Source organism: Coloeus monedula (genome assembly GCF_965178545.1).
Source record: "Coloeus monedula genome assembly, chromosome: Z".
Taxonomy (NCBI): domain Eukaryota; kingdom Metazoa; phylum Chordata; class Aves; order Passeriformes; family Corvidae; genus Coloeus; species Coloeus monedula.
Genome location: NC_138822.1, coordinates 76,098,291 through 76,117,525, shown reverse-complemented (window position 1 = coordinate 76,117,525; position 19,235 = coordinate 76,098,291). Strand labels below are relative to the sequence as shown.

General features: G+C 59.0%; 1 protein-coding gene across 1 annotated transcript; it reads left to right on the top strand.

Annotated features, from left to right (window-relative positions):
* Positions 1–14,591: 14,591 nt before the first annotated feature.
* PHF24 (PHD finger protein 24) lies at positions 14,592–18,080 on the top strand (the record flags this gene model as incomplete). The annotated part of the gene is made up of 7 exons (XM_082302066.1): positions 14,592–14,960; positions 16,092–16,277; positions 16,737–16,815; positions 16,916–17,118; positions 17,387–17,553; positions 17,777–17,878; positions 17,984–18,080. 7 exons carry the CDS (start codon positions 14,592–14,594, stop codon positions 18,078–18,080), a joined length of 1,203 nt encoding a protein of 400 aa, XP_082158192.1.
* Between the last annotated feature and the right edge of the window lie 1,155 nt (positions 18,081–19,235).

Here is a 19,235-nt window from a genome sequence, read left to right as displayed (position 1 = left end):
TTGGAAATGTTGCAAGCAGATGTAAAGCTCACAGACAGAGCTGTCCAGAAAAGAGCCTTGTGTCCAGCAGTCAGAGGCCCATATGTGCTACATATGAGCTCAAGTCTTCCTGGGGTGGGATGCAGGGTCGTGGGACACCACATTCCTTCTCCCCGCCACCTGCACAGCGGTCACTCTGACCATCTCCCTCTGAATCTGCAGGGAAGAACAGCCCAAGAATAATGGCTTGGAGGCTTTTCCCTGTCAAAAGGACACATGGTGAGGATGGAGAACAAAGCATAATGTTTATGACAAAGCAGGCAGCAGCTAGGAGGTTGCAGCCTGTCCTGGTGGCTGTGGCACAGCTGTGACCAGGGCAGTCCTTGTCCCAGCTCCTGACTGGTGTTTGGCCCATAGTGGGGAAGCCACAGGCAGGGTGCAGGATCCAGGAGGAATACACCAGGGTATCCTGCCCAGCAAGCACAACCCATGGCACAGGGCATCCCACTGAGGCCTCCCGGAGCTGGCAGCACACACAGCCCAGAGAGGGAGCATGTGCCTTCCTGCCCTATTGATGCCCAGATTGGCACTGTGGCAAGGTCTGGGTGAGTCCCAGTACACAGCACTGAGCATACCTGCCCTGAGGGTGTACAGGAGGAGGCAGGGGGTCTGCCCACACACCACCTCCAGCAGATGAGAGCTGCCAGGGCTGCACTCTGTCAGCAGAGAGCCATCTGGGCCACTCAGAGGTGCTTAGCAAGGCTGATAAGCTAACTGAGCTGTCTCAGGCTGCTTGCAAAGCTCCAGGCAGTGCAGGCAATCCCAGAGCTTCCCCTGCAAAGGCTGGGCTACACTCCTGCTGCTGACCTCTGCATCTGCTCCCAGCCTGAGACCCACAGTAGCCATCCCACAGACCATGGCCACTTCAGCAGCTCTTGTCATCATAGAAATAACAGGTGGGACAGGGGACTCCCAGGGGATCCACAGGACACTGGAAGGAGATGTGGTGTGGGCAGGGTCCCCCAGGCCATTGGGCATGGCACAGGTCCCTGAAACCCTTGTGACAAGGACGAGGAGACAGTCTCTGGTGGTGCTGGCTGTCAGGGCATGTGAAGGTTGTGTAGATGCCTGGGAGAGGAAAGAAAGAGCTCATTCCAGAGAAACAGACTTCCTCCAGCCCTTTCCCTCCACAAGCACTGGTCTCTGGAGAGCTGGGGCCTCTGGGGAGCAGAGCTTGGCAGGGAGGAGGTGCATGGCCAGGAGGGAACATGGTGCATGGGGTCTTCTCCAGAGACCAAGAAACTCCTGAGGAGCAGCCTTGCCCACAGTGATTCACGCTGGCAGCGCAAAGGGATGGAGTGATTCGCTCAGCACACAGGAGGAGGAGCAGGGGGGCTTCAAGGGAAGCAGTCCTACATGTTGAAGCCTTAGCAATGAACAGTAAAAAGGGACTTGCTGCTTCTCCTCCACAGCCAGGGGAGGAGTCACCAGGCTCACATGATACTCGGGGGATGTCAGAGCCCAGCCAGGGGATGCTGGGGGCGTGAGGAACTGGGCAGAGGCACTCAGATGCCAGAGCAAGGACCATCCCAAGAGACAGGATGCCAAAAAGGCCACATGTCACCCTCAAAAACTTGGTTTCCTTGTATGTCATCTTTTCTCTGACCTGCCCTGCCTGCTCACCATCTCCCCTGCTGCAGCATGTGATGTCTCCTGTCCATGCCATAGCCCTCCTTTGCCCAAAATCTGCAAGTAACTGAAATCTGCTCTGCTCTGGGCTCTGGCACGGCTCAGAGTATAAAATTTTGATCTGTTAAATGGGCTTTCAGAGGAGGCTGGAAGAACTGGAGAAAGAACACACATCCACCTCCATTCCTCCTCCTGGGGCAGTTCCCTTGACTGCATCACACAGGCCAGTGCTGAGAGACTGCAGCAGGGCTGGCAGGCAAAAAAGGGCTCATACCATGCCAGTGCTGGCATAAGAAAACAGCTCAGAGCCTGCTTGGCAGGGCTGGAGGAGCTGGAAGGGCTGATCCAGCTCACAGAAAGGTCACATGGGGCAAAAAGGTTGATTTGGAAGAGAGGAGGGAGAGGGTGACAGCCAGGAGGCAGGGTAGACAGTCAACCCAGCTCCAGAAAGCAGGGCAGGCACATGTCAGCAGGGGCCAGTGCTCCTGGGAGCAGGGATCCTGCTTTGTACCCTGGGATGACAGCAGGCTGGGGACAAAGAGGGGACAGACCCTCTGAGCAGTAAGATCTGTCCCCACATCCCACCCCAAGCCACCCTTTTTAACCTCCTCCACTGAGTCATCACACCAGCTGCCTGCACCACCAGCCCAGCCAAATTTGGGGGTGAGAGATCCCCAGAGCCAGCACCCATCCCCACACTTCCTGCTCGAGGTCCTGGGCATCCTCATCTCACAGCCCTCCCCTCACCTTACTGAAGGAACCAATATGATCCCATCCCCAACAGTGCGCCAGACAGTCTCCAGCAGGCAGGGGCATATTTTTGTTCCCCAAAAAGCCTCTGAGTCCCAGCAAGAGCTGTTTTAATCAGAGCTTTCTGCCCTGCAGGACTCAGCGTGGGGTTGTGAAAGAGGCACAGGCAGCCCTTTTACTCTCTCCCCTTCCATCAACCCTCTGTTTGGCTTCCTCTTCTTTTTTAATTCACCCCCTTTCCACATTTCAAGCCTGCTTGGTAAATGTTTGAAAGTGAAGCTGATGTGGTTGGTATGGCAACACCAGGCTGGGGCCCTCGCCTGAAACCCCAAACACACAATTAGCTGATTAAGAGGAGAGGCAGTGGCATGCTGGGGCTCTGATTCTCCGCAGGGCTGTTCCAAATCACCCCATCAGGGGTGCTTGGAGGTTCCCAAGAGGGAAGACAGGGAGCGTGCACAGCCCCTCACATGGGTAAAGGCTTTCCAGGCTTGGAGAAGCTGGGGTCAAGCCTTTTCAGGAAGCCAGTCTGTAAGATGCTGCAGTATGGGAACGGGGATGATGGAGACACCAAAAGCAATGTGGAGCCTGCTGGATGACTTGAAAGCACCATGTCCCTGTCCAGATTGCAGCATCCAGTAGTCCAGGATCACTGCAGGTCACACCAGGTCCCATCTGCGTGTTAGAACAGGACCCAGCTGTGCCCCAGGGGATGCAATGGCCAGATCCAGCACTCACAGCTCTCAGCTGAGAGGAGAAGATAGGAAATGAGCTGTGTGAGAGGAGAGGGAAAAGAGAGGGAGAGCCACTCTCCTCTGCAGCCAGATGGGCTCTGCCTCCAGCCCTGAGGGCTGCTTGCTTGTCCCCAGCTCCCTTAACAGACCACGGCAGTGCCCTTGCCAGCAGGGCAGAGGTGTTTAGATTGACCTCTCCCCTCCCCTCCCCTCCCCTCCCCTCCCCTCCCCTCCCCTCCTCTCCTTTGACACAGCCTCATTGCTCATAGAGTGGCTCAGGAAGGCAGCAATCATCCCGGTGACAGCCCTGGTTAATGAAGTCGGCCTTCATTAGGCGTTTCCGTTCCACTTGAAAAGCTCCTCTGTGAGGATGCTCCACCAGCCTGTGGTAGAGATGGAGGATGCAGGGATGGGGATAACGCTGCAGGGTGACAGCCAGGCAGCCAGGTGGGCTGGCATTCCTGTGGGGCTGAGTGCATGTCCTGCAAGGTGCTGTGGGGCTACAAACCCACATCTGCACCCATCCACAGTCCAAACCCAGCACTCTCCCCACAAACAGCCCCGATCCTTCTCCCCATTCCCAGGGCTCATCCTGCTCTCCAGAGCCCATCAGTGTCCTGGGGGACAAGTCCCTGCACCAGTCTTCACTATTTGACTACACACATGTCCCTGCTTAGGAGAGGAGGGTGCCTGGAGAGTTGTGGGGTCTAACCCAAATTTTCTGGGACTTGCAGGTGGAGCAGAGGGGACAGGCTGGGAGAGGTGCCCACTGTCTGGGAGCTGGCTGGAGTAGTCCTGTGAAGAGGGTCATTTAGCTGATGCCTGCAAGAGTGCTCCTAGATTAGAGAGCTCTAAATTGCTCAGCTATTATCTGTCCAGCGGGAGCACCCTCATCTCATCAGGGCCAGGCTTGGCGAGCCACCAGCCATAGGAACAGGATCAAAAGATCCACAGCTCCCTGAACCCAGCTGCTCTGCAGGGACCTGCCACTCCAAGGAAGGGCATCCCAGGATAAGCACAAGCTTGGGGAACACCTTCCTGCAGATCCAAGTTCTGGAGTATCTCCTCTGGGCAAGATGGGTTGCTGGCTTCCTCCTACTTCCTTCATGTCCTTGCTTCCCTCACCCCTGAACCTTCCCCCCCAGCTCCACACGGGGCATTTTTGGCACTTGGGCACTGTCAGACCACATCCTTTCTTTGTACTCCCTCCCCAGGTCCTAAGAGTGGTCTCCATCAGCTTTTCTCCCTTATCATGGATGAAGGCAGCTCATGGAGGAGCAATATGGGCAAATGACTGCACAAGGTAACGTGGTACAGAGAACATCACACTCTTTCTAAGGCTCTGCAGAGCCCAGTTCTGTAGGATAAGGGAACAGCCATACTGTGACTGTAGGACTATAGCAGGGAGCAGAGAGCAGCACACAGCTCTGGAAGTAGACAAGTAGATGTGGAGAGGATGGATGGGCTGGATCTAGGCTGTTAGAAGAGGACCCAGCTGTGCCCCAGGGGATGCAATGGCCAGATCCAGCACTCACAGCTCTCAGCTGAGAGGAGAAGATAGGAAATGAGCTGTGTAAGAGGAGAGGGAAAAGAGAGGGAGAGCCACTCTCCTCTGCAGCCAGATGGGCTCTGCCTCCAGCCCTGAGGGCTGCTTGCTTGTCCCCAGCTCCCTTAACAGACCACGGCAGTGCCCTTGCCAGCAGGGCAGAGGTGTTTAGATTGACCTCTCCTCTCCTCTCCTCTCCTCTCCTCTCCTCTCCTCTCCTCTCCTCTCCTCCAGCAGCTGGAGAAGCTGCTAGGATGCACTGCCTGCTCAGAGATGCGTGCCCCCCATGTGGGGATGCAGCAGTGAGGTAGGAATGGCAGCAGACACAGATGAGGATGAGAAGGAAGCAGCACTCAACTCTGTACCAGGTCAGGGCTCTGGAAGGAGCTAAAACCATCCTGGGAAGCACAAAGTGCTCATGCTCCAGGAGAGGTTGTTGGATCAGGATGGAGTGGGACCTCAAACCAAATCTGCAGCTGGACAAAGGAGGGGTGCCTCCTATCCACACAGAGTGGTGCCTGGCCACGCTGCAGCTGGACTTCTGCTGTGAATCCAGACAGACCTCAATCGCAAACTCCCCAGTCCTGTGTGGCTGAAGATAAATAGACAAGTTCTACTCCAGGCTTTTGTATTGGGGGATTTTTGAACACCACCGAAGCTGTTGGGGTGGGGGGGGGTGGGGGGGGCGGTGTAGGCAAGGGCAAAAACAGCATTTGCACCCTGGCAGTGTAAACAGGGCTGCTCAGTAATGATGTCTGGCAAGAGCTCTGCACTCTGGGATGGGAGGGGAGAACTCAGAGCACAAAAGCTTGGTGCCACAGACGCAAGGCACACAGCCAGCATCCGCGGCATCTTAACCTACTTCAGGTTTGCCACTGTGTGGCTGCTGATGGGGGCCAAAGGAGGGGCTGTGCCTATGTTGGGCACCATCTGGCAGCTCCTGCTTAGGGCAGTCTGGCTACTGAGGGCAGGGGGAAAACTGGGATGATCCCTGTCCCCATCACCATCCCAAAAAACACAGCAGAAGAAATGCAGGGAACAGGAGCCACGGAGCAGTCACCACCCCATCACCAGTTTGCAGTGGCAGTGGCGCTGCAGCCCCACACACACACATGGAGGGGAGGACATTGTTGGAGACAGGAGAGGGAAGGTATCAGAGCAGCCTAGGATTCTCCAAGATCCAGATCCCATGGGAAGCAGTTTTAAACCTTTGGGATAGGTGGCACAGGACCACAGGTCCACTCCACCCTCTGGCTTGAACTGCAGGGAGCTGGAGGTTGTGGGGATTGATGTCTGAGCTGTCAGGGTGTGGGATCACCAGAGGACAGCTGCATCAATGTAGGGAGTGAAAGGCCATGTCAGTGATCTGGCCTGGATGTGGGAACATGATGGACAGCCATCAGCATCCTGCACAGCGCCTAATTGATGACCAGGATTGTAGTCATCAATGAGCCAGTGTGAATGTCCAAGGGCAGGGATGGACAACTCTCAGTGGACATGAAAGACAGCCATCGGCTGGTGGCCTTGGGAGCACTGGGAGGTTTCCTGTTTGGTTGCCAGTGGAGAGCAGGATCATGTCTGCAGCTGGGACCAGGCCCATAGGTAAGATCCTGAGCTCCTTTCCCTGCATGGAGCCCACACATGTGGGGTTATGGGCTGTGACAGCCGGAGGGAGCCAGGCATGGTCTCCCTCACTCACAGGCTTGCTCTTGCACCACTTATTCCAGATGATGGGCGATGCTCTGCCATTCCCTGCCTGCAGTCTGACACGGCAGCCCATCAGGCAGCCAGTTTTTATCCAATTTCATGCTGATTTTGGTATCATCCTTCCCTCCTGAAACAGCTGCCGTGAGGGGAGTCGATGCCTCTCCGAACCCTCCCCGCAGCGCATCAACACTATTATCTCCATCAGCCAAACTTGCAATCTCCCGAAAAAAGATATCTCGCTATTTTGACAAGTTCTCTTTTCCATCACCCCCCGCTGACTGGCAGGAACGCCGGCTCGCGCAGGCGCGCCGCGGCTGCTGTTCCTGCCAAAACTTCGGGTCCCCCTCCCTCCCCAGCAAAGGGCAGACCCCCCCGTGCCGCCCAGGGTGCTGGCAGCTGCGGCCCCGGGGGCTGGGCAGGCGCAGGGGTGCGCCGGGGCAGCGCACGGCGTTCCCGGTCGGCGCGCTCCAGAAGCAGCCGCAGATGGTGAGCCCACACGCCGCGTCGCCGCAGCAGCCAGTGACCTACACGCGGGCGTCATGCGAGATTTCGGAGCGGGGAGAGGAGCTGACGAAAATGCACATTCCCGCTGCAGCTCAGCTCTCACCTCCGCCCCTGCAGCCCTCCTCCAGCAGACCGGCGCTGCCGGCTCCCTGTCAGGAGCTTCCCCAGCCTGTTGCCGGTTGCACCGCTCCAACGAGCAGCCAACCACGCTGTGGCTTTTCGGAGAGGACAGGGGACTGTGTCCTCCTCCTCCCCAAAGGGTGCGAGACAATCCTTAATCCGGCACAGGGTGTCCTTGCAGAAGCGGATCTGGGCTGTAGCTCTCATTTTGGGGGACACCGCACCTGCCTGCAGCAGGATTCTCAAGGCCTTTGGCAACGAGAGCAGGAGCAGGGCTGGAGCTCCTCCTTGCCTCTGCTTTTCCAGGAACCACTGCACTCGGCCCCGGGACTGCCAGGGCAGGGCCCTCCCCACAGAGGCACTAAAAGCTTTCACAGCATGCCCACACACTCCTCTGCAGTCCTCTGGGATCAAGGATCGTCTGTGAAGATGTTGCCCGTTGGCCTCCCTTACAGCTGGCATGCACTTTCTCCACCCCACAGCCATCCCAACACCTTTCCACCATGCTCCCCAGGCCAAATAATTCACCCTACAGGGAAGCATTCCTGGGGAAGGATGAAGCACAGAGAGGCACTTTGGGCCAGGGCAGAGCACCCAGAGGCTCCATTAAGGCTCCTGCATCTGATGGCATGTAGCAAGACAGGACCTGACATCCACAAGCTGAAAACAGATAAATCCTGTCTCCAGCCTGGCTTTGTGCATCCCCAGACATGGGGAAGAGAGCCATGGACCAACTCAAACCCCCGCACAGCACCCAGATGCTGCCTTTCCCAGCCTCTGGACATGAGCTGCAGATGATCTCAGCTTACTCCCAAACGAAGGGTCTGCAATGAAGGTGTGGGTATTGTGGGATCAGTGTCAGTGCCCATAAGTCTAGGGAGGGCTGGCACAGGGTCTTGAATAGCAGTCAGGGGTAAGGAACCATCCTGGCACCAGCACGTGGCACAAGCATGTGGAACCTGTTCCCCTCAGAGCTGCCCTGTCCCAGTCACCTGCTCCTGGGGAGCCAGAGCACTCCAGGGGTGTTGGATGCCACATCCACCACATGTTTTTTCAGGGGTGTAGAAGACCTCAGGCATGGTGCTGCCCATCTTCCAGAAGCCAGGAAGCTTCATTCATCAACTGGTTCTTAATGCCAGGTCTCCCACTCCATGCTGCCCATGCTCTCACAGGAAAGGTGACATCCCCACCTCTCCACTGCTGCTCACTGCTGTCCACACGTCCACAGTTCTGCGGGGCTGGCAGACCTGGAACCTGATAGGACCTGCCCAGTGGAGGACACAGGGGCTGGCAGGGCTAGGATGTGAGTCTGGGATGTGGGGTTCCCCCCAGCAGTATCCTGGGAACAGGAACCGTGCAGTGGGGCTGAGCAGAGCTTCCCTCTCCCCTCGTCAGGACAGGACCTGCTGTATCCAGCCTGGCCAAGGAGCAGGGCAGTCCTGCAGCATCCCCACTGCCCAGGCTCCTCTGCTCTTACCTTCAGCACTAATCCCAAGCCTGGATGGAAGCTGCTCCTAGGAGGGCTTAGAGTCTGTTTCACCCTAAATCATCCCCATGCAGAGCTGTCTATTCTGAAGGGGAAAGCACAGCCCCCTATCAGTGGCACCCCCTTCCAGTAAGGTGTAAGGGGGCTGAGTGACCATCTCCACCAAGCTGATGTGGGGCAGGTGGGGATGCATGTGGACCAGATATCCTGCCTTCAGAGGTGCTGCATTAGACCTGTGCCCTCCTCTCCCCCTCAGCATCCTCTCTCCTGCCCCATCACCTCCTTCACAGCCCCTGTGTGCCCCCAGCCCTGATGCAGCCCTGTGGTGTCCACCCAGGTGATACATCAAGTCCTGGTGACTAGAAGAACAAAAACCCTGGGTTTTGCATTGCACCGGGCACACAGAGCTGCACGTAGCCAGCAGCCACAGTGCCCCTGCTGCACCGTAGTGTGGGAAGGACAGTGTGCCTGCAACACTGACCAGCAGGTATTGGGTTAAAGCAGGTGCAGGTATAGCCTGTGACTGGGGCACGGGTCTGGGGAAGACCCCACAGCGGGGGCAGATGAGACCTTTGCTCATCCTTGGATGCAGTCCCATCTCTGTAATCCTTGAGGTTTTTTCTAAGAAAGGCGGTACAACCCAGGGGGCCAAAGGAGATGCAGGGAAAGCTTTTATTGGTATCTTCCAGCACACGTCAGCCCTGTTAAAAAAAATCTTCGTTTCTCGGAGAGCTTTTTAACAGGGCTCGGGCAGCAATTGGTACAGGGACAGCAAACCAGGCTGCATCTGCTCAGCCCCAGTCACAAGCTCCCTGCTTCCTCTGAGAGAGTGTGTGAGTGTGTGTGTGTGTGTGCGCGTGTGCGCGCTAGACACAGGCATCCGCTCCCAGCATCTTGCTGCCTCCTGCATCCTCCGGCAGCAAGTGCACGGCTCTGGCTTCCCGGGTACCACCCTCACTGCTCCATCCCCTGACAGGGATTTGTACGCGGAGCACAGCATGCAGTGAGCACCCGTGGGTGGAGAGGGGCTCGTGGCCAGAGGCAGCGGCAATGGACACTGTGTGGACTGCTGTCTAGGGCTTGTGTTCCCAGACCGACTCTGATCCTGGTAAGATGTTTTTTTTGCCATTGTGGGTGCTTTCCTGGGTGCATGGCGTGGGCTGTCCATATGTTGTGTCACCCCTGGGTGGGTTCCCCCACTGGTCCCAGGGTCCTGGTGCCAGGGAGGGTGACCGGAGCTCCTGGGATGGGATACCTGGGAGTGGGGATGAGAATGGGGTGAGAGGGTCCTGCCCTCGGGGTCCTCATGTGGGTACTGGAGAGAGGGGCTGGGGAGGGAGAGGAGAATGAGAAGTGCGGAGCTGGGCAGAAGCTGTGTCTGCTGCAGAGGAAGGGACTCTGCTGTCACGGCATTTTCATCCCCCTCTGGGAGATGAAAGAGTGCGACACACCTATAAAATCTGCCGTAGCGCGGCAGGACGGGCAACCTGATCCGGCAGGGAGAGCAGCCACCAGCTTGGTGTCCCCAGGACTGGGACACAGCACAGCTGGGGGTCCCGCCACCTCTGCCCACCCCTCCCCCCCCCCCCCCCCTCCATCCCCACTGGACTCCCACAGCCCTGCAGAGGGTGGGAGTGTACCACAAGCCACAGATCTCCCTGCCCCATGGCAAATAGAACACCTCGTGGCAGCAGTCCCAGCAGTGCCACAGTTCCAGCATGTGCTGTCTGCCCGGGAGAGGGGACAAGGGGATGCTGCCAGACCCCTCTGGCCATTTGCAGCCAGCTCAGGGAGGTGGAATGCAATGTCCCCTAACCAGAGCCTGCTGCCTTCGAAGCCTGGTCCCCCTCACCCCAGGCAGGCAGCAACTGGCAGGGTGTGCAGGGCTGTGCCAGAGCCATGCCTGAGCCACGGCAGCTCCTCCCAGCCCTGCTTCATGCCCTTCAGACCGAGCCCTGGGACCAGGCAGCCATGGGCTCTGATGTCCCAGGGTTGTCCTCCCTGTTGGTACCCCACCCCTCTGCCCCCAGGGTCCCTAACGCTGCTCGCAGTAAGACACAGCACTGCGGGGCAAAAGCCCCAGCAGCCTGGTGAGGGCAGGGAGGAGGCCTGGCCCCCTGGCAGCCTGTGGGGACCAGGTGCATCCTTCCCCACGATCGGGGAGCATACTCCTGGCACCGGCGGAGGTTCTGCTCCAGGCACAACCCCGACGCAGCCCCTTGAAGGTGGGTGCCATGGATCCTGCTCAGGGGTGCACCAGCCCAAGCACCCTCTGACCCTTCATTTGCTGGCAGGGCCCTGCACTGAGGACACACCGTGGGGCAGGTAACAGTCAGTCCTAGAGACCTGTGGCTCCACACCCCCATCTCCCCAGGCTGCCACTGCGCACCACAACATCTCACTCTGCACCCACGGCCCCCAAGAAGCACCCATCCCGCACCCCCAGCTGCCACAGACACCACCCCACTCCCACAGCTTCTGCAACATCCCTGCACCCAAAGCCACCACCCACCCCATGCCCACACCGCTGCAACACCCTCCAAGGACCATATCACCCGCCCTGCACTGCCAGCCATGCCATAGCATATCCACCGCAAAACACATCCACCCCTCGCACCTCATCCACCCCGTAACACATCCAGTCCTAACAAACACACCCCACCTGCTCTGCTCCCCGACACATCCATCCTGCGCTCCCAGCCACCACACCACCCCCACCGTGCTGCGCTACGCCCACCTGTGTGTCACCCGCCACCCCGCACCCACCACTAACCTGGCACCCCATAACCCTTGCACAAGCCACATGTGTTCTGCCATGGCAGAGAGATTTTGCAGCTATGCAGGGACCACTGGCTCTGTTTGCATCCGGATGCTCTGCCCTGTTTCCTTTTCCCGGGGTGCCTCCATGCTAGCCACCAGCTCTCTCCCCATTCCCACCTAACCCAGGCTTAATCCTCACTCCAGCTCCACCAGCCTTGCTTCCATGCCTCAGTGTCCCCCACACAGAGAGGAGCGTGATGCTGGGAAAGATGCATCCATGGGTGCTGAGAGGATGAAGTGCTTTCTGGCTCAGTGTTTTGCTGCAGGAACGAAGCAGCAAGGAGCAAATCCAAAAGAGAAGAGTGAGGGGAGTGGATGTTGCCCAAGGACCAGGGCATGGGTGCAGGGGGCTGGGGGAAAGAGAAGGGAAGGGGTTGGGAAGGTGCCCACCACCGACTGTGACAGCCCCCGGTGCTGGCAGGGCTCAGTGGAGCCGGGTGTTTGCAGGCAGCTCCTGCCTGTGCCCAGATTTAGCTCCTCTGTGGGGGCGACCTAAAAATAGTCCCACGGTGCAGCCTGGCAGCAAGGTCGAGGCCCCCACACCTCTTAGGTCACAGTGAGACAGGTGGTGGTTCTGTTTGCCTCGGGGGGTGGACACAAATAGCACTGGAGACAGCTTCCCCCAAGGACATGTGGGGACGCAGGGGCTGCTCGGGTGTCTGGGCTGCTGTGAGGCAAGACTGCCCCTGGTCCTCCCTCCCCAGGAGAAGGGGGACTCCCCAAGTCTGGCAGAACCCCAAGTCAGGCCAGGTTCTATGTGAGGGTGAAGTCCCACCCCACAAAACCAGGCAGGTCAGGTAGGGTATGGGGCACAGGCAAAAAGGGGTCTGGAGAGTGCAGAGCAGGTTTGGGGTATCTGGGGAGTAATGGGGCCTGTGGAAAGGCAGTGGAGTCTGGAGACTGAGTTCAGGATGAAGCCATTCGCCCCAGATGCGCAGGCAGGGTCCAGCTGTTCAGCACTAGCAGGAGCAGGGAAGCCAGCAGAGCTGAGGACAGACACAAGTCATGATAGGAGTGACACTGTCCAGGCTCCAGGCACACAGTTGCCAGTGTCAGAAGGCACTCAGGGTAGGCTTGGGAGAGGACAGGAAACAGGGAGGTGGGCTGGGGTCTTCCAGCAGCAGCACAGTGCAGGTGGGTGATTATGACATGAACACACAGGGGAACCAGATTTGGGGCGGGAAATACAGCAAGTCCACACACCAGCCACCCTTCTAGTGCCTGGGCTGCCCCACTGCACTGCAGAGTGGCTGGGGTTGGGGTGTCCAGAGCTCAGCAGCACCGTGGGGAGAAGCTGCCAGCACACTGGGATCAGGAACACCAGTGTGGGTACCAGGGAGACTGATGTGCTGTGGGTCACACCCCTCTTTTCACTCTTCTCTGTGAGCCTAGCCCCTCTGGACCCTCTCCTCCCTGCTTCTTGGACAGGAGTAGGCCTGGATCTGGCCAACACTCAGTGGTGCAGGGACCTGCAAAGGCAGATCTTGGGGGGATTTCCCTGTGACTTCTCCGACTCTCTCGCTCGCAGGCAGAGCTGCAATGCTGCCCAGCAGCAGAGCTGATCCAGACCACGGCAGACGTGATCCTGAGCCAGCCAGGCAGAGGGTGGTGGCACGGCGAGGAGGTAGAAACACCCAGGTGTTTTCCTTCCCACTGGCACAGCCGCAGAGATGCTGCTGCTGTGGCTTGGACACGTGCCTCCAGCTCTGCCCCGCTCCCACCTTTGCAAAGCCCCGGGAGCTGAAGAATGCCGGGCACCAGCTCCGAGCCAGGCACTGCGGCCAACAGGTGCAAATACCCCAGCCCACACACGCACGCTGCTGGGACCCCCACGCGCAGGACGGGGCCCACACGTGTTGCGTACCCGGCTCAGCGCGTGGGAATCTGCAGGCAGATGGTCCCGCTGTGGTGGGGAGAGGCTGGGAAATCACATGCGTGTGCACGCAGTGGTGTTTGCCGCCTGCCAGCATGCTCTGCTCCGCTCCGCTCGGCCCTGCTGCTGCGGGGTACCTGTAATTACCCTGACCAGGCTCCCTGCCACAGCAGTGCCCGCGGTGTCGAGTCCTCCCGCAGACAGCGAGATCCCGGCGTGTGCACGCATGCTGCTAATTATCCCGCTACCTGGGGACTTCCCTGCTGAGGCTGGCGGGGCAGGAGATTGCTGCTCCAATCTCCCCGCGTTGCCTCCTGGTCCCTGGGCACCACCTGGGAGTGCCTCTGTGCTGCAGCATAGAATTAGAGAATAATTAAGGCTGGAAAAGACCTCTAAGATCATCAGCTCCAACCATTAACCCAGCACTGCCAAGGCAACCATTAAACCATGTCCCTGAGTGCCATGTCTACATGGTTTTTAAACATTTCCAGAGATGGTGATTCCACCACTGCCCTGGGCAGCATCTTCCATAATGCAACCCCAGCACAGCACAAGGGAAGCCCTTGGACCCATGTGGGATGATGCTGTGCCCCACAACACTGGAGGTCAAATCCTGCTTCTCCCCAGCTTCAGCTCACACCCAGTGAGACAGAGTCCAACTTGTTAATGCTGCTGCTGTTGGCCTCCCCATTTTACCCCAAGATGATTTTCCCTTGGTACTTGGAAGCCAAATATCCTTCTTGGGACCCATGTGTCCCAGTCCCATGCATTGCACCTCTTCCCCCTTGCACCCTCACAGCCCTGCTACAGCTGGTCCAGCCTCCCCACATGGCTCCTTGCAGGATGCCCAGTGATCACAGCAGCAGCAGCACACACACAAGCATGTGAGTGGAAGAAAGGCAGGTGAGTGAAGAGGAATTTAAGGAAGGTGAGGGGTCAGCACCAGACCTGCTATGACTGTGTCCTGGACAGAGCTGCAGGGAGGACATCTTTCACCCTTGACTGGCCACAGAGGCTGTCTTCAAGGCAGAAAGGAGATGCACACAAGAAAGAGGGTTACAGCTGGTCCTAGTCCCTGTGGGTGTTACTGATCTGGCATGGGAAAAGCCTGGATGTGTTTCTTGTTAAGCTGGAGTCCATAGAGCAAGGGTGGGGAGGCACCCCCAAACCATCTCCCTGCCTCCTGTCCCACTCCCCCACCCACTCAGACCCTCCATTGCCCAGAATCCATCTCCCCATAGCCACCATCATAACCTCAGCACCAGCTTGTCACAAAGACCCCATTTCTGCTGCCCTGAGCTGCTCCTCACACAGCTGGGGCAAAACCATCGGGACGCCCTTTTGGCGTCAGGGACATAGCACCTTCCTTCCCACCGCAGAGCCATGGGGGTGCTGATGTCAAGGAGGCAGACGGTGGAGAGGGTGCAGAAGGTCAGCTTGGCCGTGTCAGCCTTCAAGGATGGGCTGCGGGAGCAGCCATCGACACGGCGTCGGGCGGAGGCGGGCACCGCACGCCAGGGGACGCTGGAGCAGGAGGTGCAGGAGGGAGAGGAGGAAGCATCAGCAGGACCTTCCCAGCCGGAGGAGAGCAGTGCCAGCAAGGCAGCCTGGGAGCGGCTGCGGGATGGCCGGGGTGTGGAGCCTGAGGAGTTTGACCGGGCCAACAGGTTCACACCACCTGCCTTCATCCGGCCCAAGAGGGAGCTCCACGATGATGAGCCCCCGGACATCAGCCTGGAGCAGAGGGAGCAGGTAAGCTGCTGGAACCACAGAGACAGTGTGGGAGGAATGGGGACAGGGCTGGAGGTGCACAGGGGAGAGCCCAGGGCTGTACAAGCACCTGAGTGCCTGCCAGGCCATTACAGTCTCACAGGGCACGGCAAAGCCCTATGGAGGTGGCTCAGTGGGGCAGTGTACCAGTGGCCAGGCTGGGCAGGTGGAGGTGCCACACGGGGAGGGGGGTGTAACTACTCAGATGTGCCCTGGAGGGACCCTGGGGTGTCTTGGAAGGCAGAAGTCACTGCTGGGCACAGACAGCTCTAGGTCTGGGGAAAAGAAGACAACTTGACCTACATATTAGTCCACCTGCAGTCAACCAGCCTGCAACTCAACCCACCCCTCCATACCTGCAGCCCCTACACCCCTGCCCGTCTACAACCCAACAGTTTATCCACCCATGCCCTCAATCCTACAACCTACCCATCCACACCCACAGCCTTACCCATCCAGCCACCCACCCAACAAGCCTACACCCCAGCCCACCTACAGCCTTATGTAGCACCGTACAGACATAAAATATCCTGAGTTGGAAGGGACCCACAAGGATCATTGAAGTCCAACTCCAGGCCATGCACAGGACACCCCAAGAATCATACCATGTGCCTGAGAGTATTGTCCAGGCTTGGTGCTGTGACCACTGTGTTCCAATGTCCAGCGATGTTCTGAGGCTAGATCAGCCAGGGTACCCAGGTAATATACCCAGGTTAGTATCTCTTTGGAAGTGGAAATGGAAACGTGTGGAAAACCTTACAGCTTATCCATCCACACGTGCAAACCTAAAGACCAGCCAATCTACAACCCTACAGTCCAGCCACCCACACCTACCATGCTGCACCCCAGAGAACCTACAACCCCATGGCCACACCAACCCTACAGCCAGACCCATCCACCCACCATTCATCCCCACCAACACACCCACTAACCTCCTCTAACTCAACCAGCCAGGTCCCTTACAACCTCTTCCCTATGCCACCCCTGCACATTCACATCTTCCTGTCCTCTCTGCCCCTCAGCATCCACCCCCACCTGCAAAGCACTGCCCAGATTGAGAAGCCAAGCCCCTGCTCATTCTCCTCTTCTGAGTATCTGCCCATCCCTCCCCAGATCCTGAATGATGAGATGTGTGAGATCTGCGAGGTGTGGACGGCTGAGAGCCTCTTCCCCTGCCGCATCTGCCCCCGGGTGTATCACGACGGCTGCCTGCGCCGCATGGGATACCTGCAGAAGGACAGTGCCGTGGAGGTGACGGAGACGGCGCACACCGAGACGGGCTGGAGCTGCTACTACTGCGTGAGTGCCTGGAGTAGGGGACACCAGGCCACTGCTGGGTGGTGGGTGCTCCCCAGGGAACCGTGCCCCACATGGAACATGAGCAGGATCCCACCTCACAGCCTGGTCTGGGACAATGGGGGACCTGCTGCTCTCCAGTTCCCTCCACCCACCTTGGCCTGATGGGGTCTCCAGACACAGGGGACAGCGGCCCTTCCCCACCTTCCCACCACTGTAGCTAGCCCTCCAGGATGTTGGTGGGGGATGTGGCACCATGGGTACATGACATGCTGTGTCAGGGCCGGAATGGCCAAAGCCCGGGGGCATGGAGCCATTCCACTGCTGCACCCTTGGGTGACACAGCACAACATCCCTCTCTGGGTGGCCCCACCCACACACTTTCAAGGGATCCCAGTGCTGCCATACAGAGGTGTGCTTCCTCCACCCTATGTCTTTGCTCCTCTCTGCCCCCCACCCCAGGACAACCTCAATCTGCTGCTGACAGAGGAAGAGATGTACAGCCTGATGGAGACTCTGAAGAACTGCAAGATCATTCCAGGTGCGTACCCTCCATGCGGCAGGTCCCAGATGGCTGCAGGAAGCAGCTGGGGAGTTGGGTTCCCCCTCCTTCCTGGGCACAGCCAATCTGTCCCCTGCAGAGAGCTGCCTGACCCTGGATGACTTCCTGCACTACAAACACCAAGTGCACAAGCAGCAGTTCGAACGGACCATGCCTGAGGCACAGGAGGAGCAGGCAGCCCTGCAGTTCAACGCCCTGGACCCCGACAAGAAGGGGCACATCGAGTGGCAGGACTTCCTCTCCCATGAGTCCATCCAGCTGCTGCAGAAAATACGGCCGCAGGTACAGTTGTGGCATCCAGGGCTTGCTCCCATGGCTGGCACACATGGTCACAGCACCCAGGGCTGGCTACCATGGCCAGCACCCATGGTCATGGCACCCAAAGCTGGCTCCTGCAGCTGATGCCATGGCTCTGACACCTGGGGCTGACTCCCATGGCCTGCACCCCTGGCCATAGCACTCAGGGTGGAGACCCCTACAGTTTTGGGCATGTAAGGAGGGAGGTTCCCATGGGATGAGTGCTCCACCTTTCCTTCTCTGACCCCCCTAGAATGCCCTTCTGCGGCTGCTGACACCCAAGGAGCGGGAGCGGGCACGGGCAGCCTTCCTGGCCCTGGACCAGGACAACGATGGCTTCATCGGGGAGGGCGAGTGCCGCCAGGCCCGGCACACCTGGTTCCGCAAGCACCAAAAGGAGATGCTGTCCTGCAATGTCAGGTAAGGGGATGCTGGATGCCCACCCTGGTGTAGGGGTGATATCCCAGCAGGACTCCCAGCATGGCCCCAACACCTTCCAAAGGGGCTCAGCACATGAATGGCTGCCCCCCCTTCCCGCCACCTCCCCCTCCATGGCCCCTCAGCCCTGTGCACCCTCTTTCCCCACCACCACCATTTGGGGTGCAAGAAGTGGGGATGAAGAACACCGTCCTCCCTGCCACAGCATCAGCCATGTGGGGCCCATATCAGAGGGCAGCCCCGCCAGCAGCAGGAACGGCAAGAGCCCGGAGAAGATCCTGCCAGCCACAAAGCAGGAGGAGACCAGGTGAGGCAGGGATGGTTAGGGAGGTGGTGGACACTCCCATTCTGGGGGGAGACCCTGGGGGAGCAGCATTGCCAGTGTGCCCGATGAGCCCACATCTGCCTGCAGGAGCATCGACTGGCCCGGCTTCCTGCGGGAGAATGTCGCCTACATCCTGGCAGCGCGCCCCAACAGCGCAGCCCTGCACCTGCAGCCCCTCGCCTAGACCCAGCCATGTGCCACACCCGCCATGGTGACCTGCCCCGCCCAGCCCCCTCCCCACCCCCCGCAGCCGCAGCCGGGCGCCGATTGGCTGGCGGGGAAGCGGCCATGCTGCCCTCTGCCCCACCTCCCCCTCGGATTGGCTGTGAAGAGGACGGGTGCTGGGCTTTGATTGGCTGAGGGAGCGGGAGCAGCTCTCGCGTCTCTGATTGGTGGGGGAAGCAGGGCGGGGCAGGGCGTGTCCCCACTCCCTCCCCTCCACGCCCTACAGGGACCACGGTGGGGAAGGGTCCCATGCCCGGGGTCACCACGGGGCACAAGGGGCACGGAACCTGCTGCCCCCATGATCCCCGTCCCCACAGCACCCAGGGACCTGCGGGTCTGCCCTGGGTAGCTGTGGGGTGACAGCGGAACCCAGAGCATCCGTGTGCCCCCAACCTCCCACAGTGCACGGGGCAGAGCCTCTGCGTGCCACGGGCAGCACCCACAGGTCTGCGGCAAGCAGTGTCTCAGCTCATCAGCATGGTGGATCCTCAGGGGATGTGGCTGACCCTCACTGGGGTCTTTCACATCCCTGCTGTACTCCAACAGGGGCTGGAGCCCAGTAGGTCCATCCTTGCATGCATGGCCCGTGGCTGTGTCTGGGAGACTGTTCCCTGGCATGGCTCAACCCTTCCCTGCTGGCAACCAACTATTTAATGCCAACAGTGATGGTGTAGGAAGGAGCACCGGGAACAGAAAGCTTCAGAGGGATGGGAAGGCAGGGTCAGATGTAGGGGAACCCTCCCATGCATCTGATCTTGCCAGCAGCACTCCCCTGCATCCCTCATCCCCTCCTGTACGCCTGGTTCCAGGGGATGCTCTTCATCTGCTTGCCATTCCTGTCCCACACCAGTCCTGTTCAGTCCTGCTCTCTACCCACCACATCAAGTGGGCAACCTCGCCTCTCTGGGAGCATTAGTGCTCATGGTGAGGAGGAGGAGGCAGAGCTCAGAGCCTCCCCAGGTGTCAGCTGCAGGGATGAGGCATTCACTGGCCACATTGGCAGCCCTAAGGTAGACAGATGCGCTCAGCCCACAGACGAAGGAGCAGGGAGCCCGGAAACCTTGCCCCAAACACTCCAGGGGTTGGGATGCCCAGGTCCCACAGCAGCCCCAGC